Genomic DNA, 13,196 nt, shown 5'->3' with positions numbered 1-13,196 from the left:
TCAGAGGATTACTTAAATACATTTGCAAAAATGGCCGAAGAAGCTTTATTAAACTAGTGCGGTAACGAGAAGCACTATAGAAATTTCGCCACTTTCTTTCGACAACCGAAACTGTTCCGTCGCATATTTAAATTTCCTCCCGAGATACTTCTTTTTGCGTTGCGGCATCCATGGGCATACGGCCGCCCTTAGGTGATAATCCCTTCGCCATTTCGTCAAGATTTCCTATGGTTTTTCCTGTCGTACTTACGCCAAAAACTGGTTTCTGATGATGCAATAAGTCGTTCCCTTGTTTCCACTCCCCAGTTTTACCCATTGAATATCCATCCTTGTGCCTCCCGCATCTGCCACCCCTCTTTCTCTCTCTCTCTTCCGGTGCTGGTTACCTTTCGCGGGAGGAGGTATTCAGGGGTCAATCGCGTGCAGGTGCGGATACAGCTTTGACCCCCATACAGCGTTAATCTGACTCGTGCAAAAGTTGTTTGTCTTCACGCTGAACAAAGTTCGCTCCTTCGCGTTCAAATTTCCTCCATACTCCTTGCAATTCTCTCAAATCGATCTTAAATCCCTCGAAAGTTTTCCTAGTAAATCACAGGAAATTTTGGCGTGTCCTACAGACAATGAAAATGACCTTGAATTTGCTGACGGTAATGGCGGCAGTATTTTTGGGCTAATTCGTCAAAGTTCTTGATTCCTTAAGCATAGAGAATCCAGAAATTTGACTTCGAAATTATGAGAATTCTGATATTCTCCTCTCGACTCTTGAAAAGTTTCAAGAATTTTGCCAGTTTTCTAGAACCGCTCAAAAAGCTTTAAACATCCAAAATGTGAGCTTCTGCACAAAACATATAACGTGATCGTGGAAAAAACCCTGAAAGGTTGATTATCACCACGTTACACCAACGACAATGCAATCTGCTTTTTCATTTTCAGTTCTCCCATATCGTTGTCTTTCCATATTTACAGAAAGTTTATGTACCTATCTAAAAGCAATAATTAATATTTACCATCGAGTCTTTGTCTAGGACATCGATAGCAGTCGTCGTAACAAGTGCTCTAAAGCTCTTATAATTTATAGACCTACAAGTTTATCGCGAAATTTAGAAGGATTTAACGGTGAAGTTAATAAAAAGCTGGAACCCACGCATTTGGGACATTTTGCTCCGCGCTTGGTAGAGGACAATGGTACCTTTGAACATGCGGTAGAGTGGTTGAGTAAAAGCTGCGTTACAGTGGTTGTGGATGAAATCGATTGGTGCCGCAAGTGCTTGAGGAGGTCGTTGGCGGTGAAAAGTGTTCAAATTCACAATTAGGTGGTTCTAACGAAGAAAGCGTCGAAATCATGGATCATACGGGAAAAGAGATTAGGAAGCAAAATCCTAAGGAAAAGGCCAACATTTTGTCACTGATAACGTTTATGTAAGTTTTCGTTTTTGGGAATTACTCGCATCCGATTTTAGAAAATATCACAGGAAAACCTTTTTGGAATCGACTATAGGTCGCCGCTTCACGCGGTTTCTCCTAATAGTCGACCCCTAATAATGCTCCATTTTCATATCTCGTTCAAAATCCTCGTGATTATCTTCCTGGCAAAATCGCCCTGGAGTGCGAAAAACCGGCCTTAAAGACCGGCAAGCCCTTAGTAATTTAACTCAACAGCCTGAGGCACGGATTTTCGAACTCCTGATAACGTTGCCAGCAACGTAGTTCTCACTAGAGCGGCGGAATCCTAACAGGCCGTTGGTCAATTCCTCCTTTTTCTTTAAAAATTATCGTGCCGGCAACTTATCGGAAGGTTCAGCATCAAAAAACGTCAATGATGAAACAAGAGAAACAAGAAGAGAGAGTTGTCGGCACAAGAAACAGAGTGTTCCGTTAAAGAAAGCGAGTTTATGCGATAAAAAATGGAAAACACTAAAATGGAGTAATTCTGAAACGTTTTCGGGGGAGACCAAGAATACTCTCGAGGGCAAAAATCAATCGATAACTGAAGCAACCGATTTATTTGCAGATACACTCGGAAACTATTTTCCAAAGCCCTGAAAAATGATTTGGAAGAAGAGGACCTCTACGACGTACTAAAAACTCTCCATTCGGACCATTGTGGAGATAAAATTGAATCTCAATGGAAATCTGAACACCTCAAAGAAAAGCCCTCTTTTGCTCGATTAGTTTGGGCCAGATTCGGGATGAAATATGTATTTCTAGGCCTTTTACTATTAGCTCATAAATTGTTTAACATGTAAGTATGTCGACTTTTCAATAAGAATTTTCTAAACTACTGATTCCAGTGCCATGGAGCCGTACGCAATGAGCAGCCTTATCAACTGCTTCAAGAGCCAGGACAGCTGCACCCAAAACGAGACCTACACATACGCCGCTGTAGTGATTGCGATCAACATCTACAACTTCTTCTTTTGGCACAACTACATCATCTTCGTCCAAACCTTCGCGATTAAAATCAGAACCTCCTTTTGCTCCCTTCTCTACCGAAAGGCACTCAAGCTTACCCCTGCAGCCATGAACGACATCAGTTTAGGCAATATCGTCACGTTGATCACCAAAGACGTTCATGTATTCGAGGCATCCATCTGGTTGTTTAACGACATGTGGATTGGAATCATCTCATCTGCCTTTATAGTTTATTTGTTGCTGGTCAAGATGGGATGGATATCATTGATCGGGATGACTTTCTTGGTGTCGGTGATGCCACTCCAATGTAAGTTTTCTGGTGTTCCAAGTTCTCTTGGTTAAACTGGGCGTCCGCAGTGTACGTTGGAAGGTGGATCACCATTCTGAGGCTGAAAGTCGGCAAGAAGACGGATCAAAGGCTGCAAACGATGCAGGAGATATTATCCTCGATTAAGATTATTAAGTTGTACACTTGGGAGAAATTCTTCAACAATCTTGTTAACGATAAAAGAAGGTGAGTAGCTTCACCCTCTCTCTTTAATCGGTAAATAGAGTTAATTTTACAATTGAACTTCCAGAAAAGAGATAAACACGATGCGCCTCACTTTCTATCTTCGGACCCTAATCGTAGTAACCGGGACTGTGTCCACGAAAATCGGCTTCTACGTGCTCATAGTCAGCTACCTCTGGATGGGTTACGTCCCAGATGCCAAACTTATATTCTATGTATCTAACATGTTCAACAACCTCAGGCATCTTCTGGGAGTGTCCATACCAATTGGCATGTCCAGGGCTGCGGAACTTTTAGCCGCAGTCACTAGAATCAACAGAGTCCTTCAAGCTGACGAGTTGCATAGAGACAATAGTCACGACGAGCCTACAGACTTTCCTAGCATGAGCCTGAAGGATGCTACAGTCACCATCAACAAGCGCATAGCGCTACAAGACATCACTCTAAGCATTACTTCGGGCTTGGTCATTGTGACTGGACCTGTAGGGTCAGGAAAGAGCTCGTTGCTCAAAGCACTGCTGCAAGACTACCCTCTAGAGAGCGGAATGGTTAGCACTAATGGAAGAATCGCCTACGCTTCCCAAGACCCGTGGTTGTTTCCCTCCTCCATTAGACAAAACATCCTCTTCGGCCAAGAGTACAACGAACAGAGGTATCTAGAAGTTATCCGAGTTTGCGCCTTGGTTTACGACTTGAACCTTCTGGAAAACGGAGATCAAACTATAGTGGCCGATAATGGGATCAACCTTAGCAAGGGTCAGCAGGCTCGCGTAAACTTAGCCAGGGCCATTTATAAGGACAGCGAAATTTACCTTCTGGACGATTCACTGACAGCCCTAGACGCTCACGTTCAAGATCACATCTTCAACGAATGTATCAAGAAGTACCTGAAGAAGAAGATCGTGGTACTAGTCAGTCAAACCGTACACCATATACAAGATTCTGACAGCGTTATCATCATGAAAAATTCTAAGATCAAATCAATGGGAAAGCCTACAGAGATGTCTGTAGAGGAGCTCACGGAGATCGTAGGAAAAGATGATGAAATTGAGAAGGAAGTTATTGAGGAGCATAAAGAAAATGGGAAAGACATCAGCGAGAAAACGGAGGAAGAAGATGAGGAGAAGGTGCAACTACTGGAAACGGAGCAAAACAAAGCCAAGAAAATCTACAAGGAAGTCACCAAGAAAGGTGATGTGAGCTTCAAAGTGTATAGAAGATATATCAAGTATGGAGGAGGAATGTGCTACTTCTTAATCGTCGTGTTGGCTTACGTGTTGTCTCAGGGGTCGGAAACAGCCGGGGATAAGTTCATAGCCATGTGGTAAGTACATTAAACCCGAACTCAGCTAAATCTCTTTCTCCACAAACGTTCACGGAGCAGTCATTCGCGGTGATGACGTGATTTAATGAATTCGATAAGTAAACCGCGTTTGTTGCTTGCGTTCAACCAATCGTAGTGCCGTATGCTAGTCACGTGATCGTTGTCTATCATTTATAAAGGCATGCCCTTTAGCGAAAATATCTATGTCTTCCAGGGTCGACGAACAGCAAAAGGAAGTCGACCTGATTATAAGCAACCAAACCAACACGACCCTCTTCGACGAAACTGTTTCGCGAAAAGACATATTCATCAAGCTCTATTCAGCAATGATAGGAGCTTCTGTGTTTCTAGTCCTGGCGAGATCATATTTCATCTTCGATTTATGCAGAAGGGCTTCGATTAAAGTCCACAAAGTAATGGCCACCACAGTCATTAATGCAGTGATGTCCTTCTTTGACACCCACTTTATTGGCAACGTACTAAATAGATTTTCACAAGATCTGATCAACATCGATGAGTTTCTTCCTTACACTTTTGTTGAGTGCTTTAGAGTGAGTTCTAGGATTTTAGAGATGTCTTCGAACGAGAGTAATCTTCTGATTTTAACCATAGGTAACAGTACAGATTATTGGGGTAGTGGTTAACATATCCCTCGTCAACTGGCGATTCTTGATTCCGGCCACAGTTTTCTTTATTGTGACCTACATTGTGAGGAAGCTGTACCTGCCGACAGGGAGGAGTTTGAAGCGATTAGAGGCAGCAAGTGAGTGTCAGCCTCCTTAAATTCCAGCCACATTTAGAGAACGCGATTATTTTCAGGCCGAAGTCCTTTAGTTGGACACCTCAATGCATCCCTGGAAGGGCTGACCACGATAAGAGCCTATAAGGCCGAAGAGATTTTGAAACTCGAATTTGACCGACATCAAGACCTCTACACCTCAGCCCACTTCATGCTCACTTGCACCTCCAGGGCCTTTGGCTTCTTGCTGGACGCTCTATGTTCAGTTCTGATTATTCTCGTAGTGTCGAGGTTCCTCTTCTTTGACACTGGTGAGCGGTCAGAAAATCAAACTCGAATGTTGTTAAATCACAATTTTTATCGTTAGACACCAGTGCTGGAAATGTAGGGTTAGTCTTCACGCAAGTCTTCATGTTGGCCGGCAGTGTCCAATGGGGAGTGCGCAATTGGGCAGAGTTGGAGAACCAAATGACCTCAGTGGAAAGGGCATTGGAATACACTGAATTGAAGCAAGAAAATAAATATGGCAGTAAAATAGACAACTGGCCCACCGAAGGTCGCGTTAAGTACAAGGATGTGAGCCTGTCTTACGGCAAGGAGCTGGTTCTAAAGAACCTCAACTTTGATGTTTTGCCCAACCAGAAGATTGGCATTTGCGGCCGAACTGGGGCAGGAAAATCCTCGATTCTGTCCACGTTGTTCAGGCTCTACGAGGTGGAGGGCAGCATCTTGATCGATGGAGTGAACATCAAACACGTTGCAGTTGAGTTCTTAAGGCAGAGCATTGCGATTATTCCCCAAGATCCAGTTCTCTTTACTGGAACTATCAGGACTAACATCGACCCCTACCTCCAGTACACCGATGAGGAAATCTGGAAGTTGCTGGATCGGGTGCACCTGAAGGAAAGCATCCACACTTTGGAAATGCCGATAAACGAAAACGCCCCAGCTTTAAGTTCTGGACAGAGACAGCTTGTGTGTTTAGCCAGGGCTATCATCAGACGCAACAAAATCGTAGTTCTTGACGAGGCAACTGCCAATATGGACCCTCAGACAGATGCTATGCTGCATGCAGCTGTTAAGGAAAACTTCGCGAATTGCACTATATTCTCCATTGCCCATAGGCTACATACAATCGTAGATTCGGACAAGATCTTGGTGTTAGATCGAGGAGAGATTAAGGAGTATGACACTCCTGAGAGACTGTTGGCCAATAGAGATGGGATGTTCTATAAAATGGTTGAGCAAGCAGGGCTTACTGATTATTTAAATCGGGGGTAATAACATTGTATAATAGTTGTGGAGTGATACTTAAAGGGTGTCTAGTCTGAAACAATACATTAAAGGTTTAATGCTTCTTAACTGTATAAGTTACACGAGTAACGATCGTGCCAGAAATCCTAACATGTTGCTATGCTGACACTGTATATAGTATTTATTACATGTTCTGGGTTTAGGCTAGATCCTTTGTAGAAACATTCTCATGGCCCCACTTCAAAGTACGATTGGATTATAAATAAGTAATGATCACGTACATTCAAAGACAAATAAGTGGTGCAGTCTACATTGTGGAAGATTGCTATTGTTAACAATTTCACAATGGAAATTAAGTACTTATTTTTAGTGTTTGAGTAAATTGCAATTATTGTTTAGAAAGTCTCCTCTCCAAATCTCCTTATCAAAGCAAATAAAACTAGGTATACCACAAAAACTAGTAACAATAGGATTTTTTATTACGTCCTTATACGAATGACATTCCGGTTTCAGTGCCGATCTGTTCAAATATTGGCCTGATAACACATGTAATCGCGTCTGAAAATGGTAAACAGAACGTCAATAGGAAAATATGAACGGTAAAAAATCCTCCGCATACGCACTTTCAATGTGTAGACTGCGAATTTGACGACAAGTCAATTCGGGAGCCCCAAAATGGGTACAAGCAAACACAAAGTAGTTACTTCCCCAACAAGGGATATATGAATACAGTGATTAAATCTGGCTTTAATTTCACGTGCGCCTTTTTCCTAAACCTGCCTGTTTCCGTTTTACTATCTCATAAAGACGGGAAACGGAATTCTGATTCAAACGGACTTAAAAGCTCTATGGAAACGCAGGAAATACCTTCCAGTCCATCAACAGACAGATATAGGCAACCAGAAAAACACAAAGCAGCGTTGATTTACCAGTCACAAATTTAAAGTAGATAAATTCCCTAATAACATGTATCATTGGTAATATTACATCAATCTCCAAATTGTTGTATGGTGTCACTTGGTAATGAAAGTAAATATAATTTTCGAAGTTCAGAAAAAAACAAAAAGGGCAACTTTTGTCCCTAGCAAAAATTCAGTAAGTTAACGGACACTTTTAGGGCAATTTTGAAGCGTAAATTTCATCCAGCCCCAATCAGTAACTGAACAAAATGCCGGAGGTACACGGTGCGCTCACTTAAATCGACATTAAGCATAAATATTCATTACTTTCAATATGCAAAATTTAAATATTTTATGGCGCGAGTATGAGATACCCAGACGGCCTCTCGATGGCCCGGTAGAATTACGCTAACTCTGTTAGATGTCGCTCGTCTTTACGTATCTCTTTTTAATTCGTGGACTAAAGAGATCAACGCGATTCGGTCGTGACGTTTATTTCGTCAAATCAACGACAATCGAAGCAGCTGATTTTGACGTTTGAGTGTCAAAGTTTCGTGTTTGTGTAATTACTGGTGGAAGTGATTTTTACGAGTCAACAAATCCTTATTTATCTATAAAGTTGTGGGTTTTTGTATAAAGAAACACATCAACTAGTGAAAATAAGTGTCGAAACTGCCTTAATCACACAATAACTTAACCCAAACTATCTTACATTTCGTGACAATGTGCACTATGTTAATTTACGCTTTGCTCAGCTCGATCGATTTTTACATAAGTGCCGTTTATTCTAAAAATATGTGTAACAAAAGAACTATGTAGCGTCAGTGAGTGATACTTTATCACTTTTATCCTTATCAGTACCTGCAAAAACAAACATCTATTATTAATCATAAACACATTACATCTCATGGCAACATCTTTAAAACGAAGCCGTTCCAGACGCCGCATAGCAGCGGTAACCTTCCTTGCCAACATTTCTTTAGATGGTAGTTATAAGGACACGAAGTTAGCGCTTTTGCCCCGAAATGGGGCCATTACAAAACCCCCGCTTGGATACGATGACTTTATTCTTGAGGAATCGGATGGAAATGATGGATGTTTTGGTGAAGCAACAAATGTTGCTTTGCAAAATAGGGCGTACAAGAAGAAAATGCAGCGGAGTGCCAATGAGGAAGAATCTGGCAATTCAGACTCTGATGATCTCACCACCCCCTTGAAAGTCACTTTAGAAGAAAGCTTTAGAGGGACTATCAGAAATAAGTGAGTTGCTAAAAGAGTATTTCCTGGAGTGCCCCCAAGTAATTTGTTAAGGAAGTTAGGACACAGTAATGTTATTTGTGTGAGGAATTTGGTTCAATGCCAAGTAGTCAGCTGTCATATCTTGGTTGTTTGTATATTGTGGAGGTTATTGTTTTCAGAGTTTTTGGTAAATGCCACGCTTCATTGGCCCCTGGCTTGATTAACATTTATTTCTCATTAAACTCAATGCATAATTAAAATTTGGCAAGAGCTTCAAAGTTAAATGAGCAGGTCTCAACGTAGATATGTTTCAGTCTGTTGGCTCTACTTCAGCAGATTTTTTCCAATGGTCATAATTCCTTATTTAAGCTATTTTTTAAGAATTATGTGACACCTTTTGGAAGTATTAACATTACAAATAATACTGTTTGTTTCTAATGAACAGGAATTCAAGTTCTGAGTCAGAGAAAAAAGATTTTTCGAGGGTTCAGAGACGTTTCCCACGTCAAATATCTGGCTGTACTGATCTAGAAAGGCAATTACATGGTAGCAGTTCAGAAAGCCTGGAACCAGTTAAGGCAAGAAACAGCCCATCCCCTGCATTGCCCTTGGAACATCCCAAGAAAAAAGTCCGGATTTTGAAACCCACTGAACATACTAGGTTTGGTGATGAAAGAATTATGATGGTTACTGCCAAACACGTACCATTTATGGTGTGGTCAATCATACCATATAGAAAGTCTAGGTTGGTTTGTCAAAGAGAATGTTATATTATAATATAGACGAATTTTGGCACCCAGATTTGATGTTAAAAGAGAAGAAAAGCGCAAAAGAACCACTTCAGGAACCCGTCCAATGTCATCCATTGGCGATGCCCTTGATCCCTTTGATTCCTTAGGCATTGAAAGAACCTCAGAGGGACAAGTAAGTTAGTCAGAAATTTAATATTGTATAAACGAATATCACAACACCAAGCTTCATTTTATTAAATTAATGTAACACTCAATATTAGGAGGTTTCGTATGGCTACTTGCTAACCCCAAGCCATAAAGAAGGGCAAACTAAACGCACGAATACAATCGACGACCCCACAGAAGTGTCAATAAGGAAGCCCAGACATGTTGTTGCTAGGTATATAGTTGATTATTCCTCATTATTTACGCACAACTTCACCTAGAATTATTCACATTCTCCTACACCTTTGGGAATATTAGTGGGGGTTTTCACATATATTAAGTTGATTCAGCTGCAAAAAAATCCAAGTATATATCTATGTTATTTGCAGGACGAAAGTTATAACGTGGCAGCCAGAACATAAGTGGTAAATATTGTTCGTGGTTTGGGCCTTGTGCTTGATAACATAGATCTTTAGGTATGAATCAGACTAACGCTTTTTGACCGACCTAGATTGTTTAGAGATTGAGGAATGTATTGAGGGCCAATTGTACATAGAAATCAACTAACTCTATTGATGTAATATTGCTGCAATTGCAGTAGGTGGTAGTCGTAGTACTAACAAATGGACAATAGGTCTGTGGAGATTTGTGTGAACACTGCTCAAGCGGTTGTACCCGGAGTGTGTCGGTTTTGGAAATTGGAGCCGATGCGGTTTTATGAGTGACGATTTGTGTCTTTCGGTTAGAGATTTTCAACATGAGTAGTCGTTGGAAGAAATTCGCTTTATATCGACTTTATATCATATTTGGCGTCTCGTTTTAACTGAAACACTTTGTATTATATAGTCAGTGCACTTCATCAGGGTGTAAACTCATATGGTAGAGCTTATATCCATTCCACACAGAAACCACCAAACTTCAGCATCTACAGAGCAGAAACTTTCTAGGTGTTTTTCATACGACCCTAGCTCACAACGGCCCGCAGCTCCAGTGCTGTCTCAGTCACCTCCAGATTTGAAAGAAGAGGCGCTAAGCAGCAGCCTTGCTTACCATCCGCATCTCTTAGACGACCCAGAGCTGATAGCAGGAAAACACCGAACACTGCTAACGTTCGCATCTTACATGACATCAGTCATCGACTATGTGAAACCATCAGATTTGAAGAAGGAGATCAACGACAAGTTCAAGGCGAAGTTTCCACATATCCAATTGACATTGAGCAAACTAAGAAGGTAAGATGATGACATTCTTACAAAAGCAGGTCTCAGGAACATCATACGGTGTGACACCTATGTAATGCTGGTTTATTTCGTTTCAGTATCAAAAGAGAGATGAAGAAAATAGTGAAACAGGAATGCGGCATCGATTTCTTGACAGTGGCCCAAGCTTACGTATACTTCGAAAAACTAATTCTTCGCGGATTGATAAACAAGCAAAATCGTAAACTTTGCGCTGGTGCCAGCCTCATCCTTTCGGCCAAGCTCAACGACGTCAAAGGGGATCAGCTCAAGCTACTCATAGAAAAAACAGAGAGCACTTTTCGAGTTAGCAGGAAGGAGCTTATAGCCTTTGAAGTCGCAGTTCTGGTAGCACTGGAATTTGGGCTGCATCTCCCTACTTGGGAAGTTTATCCGCACTATCAACGATTAATTTACGATTCATGACCGATAGCGGATGAGGCTTCGTTTATTTCTTGCATTAATCTGTCCTTGCCGTTTAGTAGAAAGGTTCTGTTTTAGAGTATTTGTGGGTCCTAACCTTTTTTTTACAATAGGCTGAAAGATTTAAGTATACCATAGGCACGTAGAATACATACCGAATGTCCCAACCCTGCTCAAATTGAGCTAAGTTTGGGTCACCGGATTTAATGTTTCGTAGTTCTTCATCTGCTATTAATAATGTGTTTGGTGTATGGAGGCTAGTGATCAAATGGATAAAGACTGGTGCTTAACTGTAATATACAATATTATACGAGCTGTTACATACCTAAAGAGAAATAGGACTATTTTTGCAACTTGTACTTATACCAATAAAATTATACTGAAACTGGCGCCGCAAAAGTGTGGAGAAAGTAGGTACTTAATGCCAATGTGTGTGATTTTAGACCCAATATTAGAGCATAAATACTTGTTGGAATGAATCATGGACATCTTGAAACTGCACGTTTTACCTTAAGTATTTTTTTTTCACTCGTTTGGCGAAATAGCCATACAAGATGTTCAAAATTGGAAAAAGTGCGTCTAAAGCAGTTTATACGTAATCACATGTTGCGATATTCTGCTGTAGTTTATAGTCAAAAAGAGGATATACAGCATTTCTGTACCAATTCAAGGTTAGTGATCTTTAGATACTTTTACAGTTCACAATTAATAATGCCACAAATGAATCAAAAAAATTTTTGAATATCTTAATAGAGTGCTTTGTGTAATTTCATAATACTCATTCTTTAATTGTTTTTGATATCAAATACTTAATTTTCAAGAGATATCAGCAGAACACTAATGGCATTGATGATAATCATGAACTAACGAAAAGTGTGAATAAAATGTTTGGCTGTATATAAGTAAATTGAAATCCCTTAAAAATCCAAAAATCATAAGTCTGCCTAAATGAATATTGTTATTTTGACGAAATATTGCTGATATAAGACAACATTTTCATTATTATACAATAAAAATAACTTAAAAAGGGCCTTTTTGAATCAACAATAATTATGATGATTTGATGATCACCATTTTAGACAGAAATAACTTGCAGAATGAGCCTTTACTTCCGCGATTTGTACTATCTGGTTTACAAGTGTTATTTTGGGTCCTATTTTTATTATTTTAGTCATATTTCTGCTTGATAATATTCGTAATATTGTTCCTTATTGTTATCTTGCTTTATGTTTTTACGATTGTTAATTTGCGTTTGTTTTTACCGGTTATTGCTTTTTATCATACGTTAATTTTAGATATTGTGTGTATCCATCTTATTTAGACGAATCAGGTGTCTTTGGAAAAATTAAAACATCATTTTTAGGTCTTAAATAGATTTCTAAAGTCTTGAAAAGCCTTCACCGTAAATTGGAACATCAACATCTCTTATCCCTAAGTATTTTAAAGCGTAGATTTAAACAAAAAACGTACTTAATCTAGTCCTGTATTTTCCGTAGAAATTACTCGTCAAATTTGGATCAAAAGCTTAATAAGAGCAGGTAACTCGCAAGAGATGGATAGACACGTGTTTCTATGGTGTTATGGTTATTGTTATATGGATCATATAGAGGCATACATATAATATAATAATATATGACGTCTGTAAGGGCTCCCACAGATAATAGCGCCACAGAGCGATTTGTACCGAAAAATATAAAATTTATAAAAATTATTAATTCGTAATACTCGGTAAAGCTTCCGCCGTCCACAATCGCTCTTGTGGACGGGTAGGCGTTGGTAATGGGCGTCACTTGTGTGTGTTAGTCCTAATTGTGTGTATACTCGAATGTAATCGTTGGTTCTGTGTAAAGTCGTGTGTTAAAATTAATGAAAAATATGCATGGAATTTGATGATAAATCTGCATAGTTTTCAAGATGCATTTAACATGTGGCGTTACGAGTCAATCAAACGCTGGGTTGAGGTTTTACTCCATTATTGTTTGTAATTATATTATTATTATTGTTATTTTGGAAACTGTTTAACAAATAAATCAAAAATTCTTAACCATAAATCGCAACGATTTGAAAGCACAGAACGTACCGTTACTTTTTACTGTTTGATTCGACTTTTTTGATAAACTAAGCATAAGAATTCTGCCATTTTTCAAATAGGACGCACTGGCAATATGCCGCCAAATTACTGCGCAAGATTGTCATAACCAATCATGATGACATCACTTCCGGTGTAGTACGAGAAATTGACGTCATCCTACATTATCTAA

General features: G+C 39.8%; 3 protein-coding genes across 4 annotated transcripts in view; 2 read left to right on the top strand and 1 right to left on the bottom strand.

Moving 5' to 3' along the window:
- LOC136338923 (calcium and integrin-binding protein 1-like) overlaps positions 1-13,196 on the bottom strand; it is a 72,671-nt gene that overhangs the window by 37,857 nt on the left and 21,618 nt on the right. The gene's annotated exons all lie outside the window — the stretch shown is intronic.
- Positions 1,030-6,622, top strand: LOC136350894 (ATP-binding cassette sub-family C member 4-like). The gene is made up of 9 exons (XM_066303045.1): positions 1,030-1,419; positions 2,012-2,242; positions 2,292-2,719; positions 2,770-2,926; positions 2,991-4,247; positions 4,462-4,798; positions 4,860-5,010; positions 5,067-5,297; positions 5,354-6,622. The coding sequence occupies exons 1-9, from the start codon at positions 1,343-1,345 to the stop codon at positions 6,265-6,267; spliced, it is 3,783 nt and encodes a 1,260-aa protein (XP_066159142.1). The 5' UTR covers positions 1,030-1,342; the 3' UTR covers positions 6,268-6,622.
- On the top strand, positions 7,683-12,986 carry LOC136338957 (CDK5 and ABL1 enzyme substrate 1). Of its 2 annotated transcripts, XM_066281798.1 has the most exons (7): positions 7,683-8,399; positions 8,824-9,123; positions 9,179-9,302; positions 9,391-9,509; positions 9,664-9,699; positions 10,222-10,506; positions 10,593-12,986. In XM_066281798.1, exons 1-7 carry the CDS (start codon positions 8,047-8,049, stop codon positions 10,936-10,938), a joined length of 1,563 nt encoding a protein of 520 aa, XP_066137895.1. In that variant the 5' UTR covers positions 7,683-8,046; the 3' UTR covers positions 10,939-12,986. The 2 variants fall into 2 exon arrangements, with proteins under 2 accessions (XP_066137895.1, XP_066137896.1); XM_066281799.1 differs by lacking the exon at positions 9,664-9,699.

This window comes from Euwallacea fornicatus, chromosome 4, assembly GCF_040115645.1.
Source record: "Euwallacea fornicatus isolate EFF26 chromosome 4, ASM4011564v1, whole genome shotgun sequence".
Classification (NCBI taxonomy): Eukaryota; Metazoa; Arthropoda; class Insecta; order Coleoptera; family Curculionidae; genus Euwallacea; species Euwallacea fornicatus.
The sequence above is the reverse complement of the archived record's forward strand: the minus strand, read 5'-3'. Positions and strand labels throughout refer to the sequence as shown.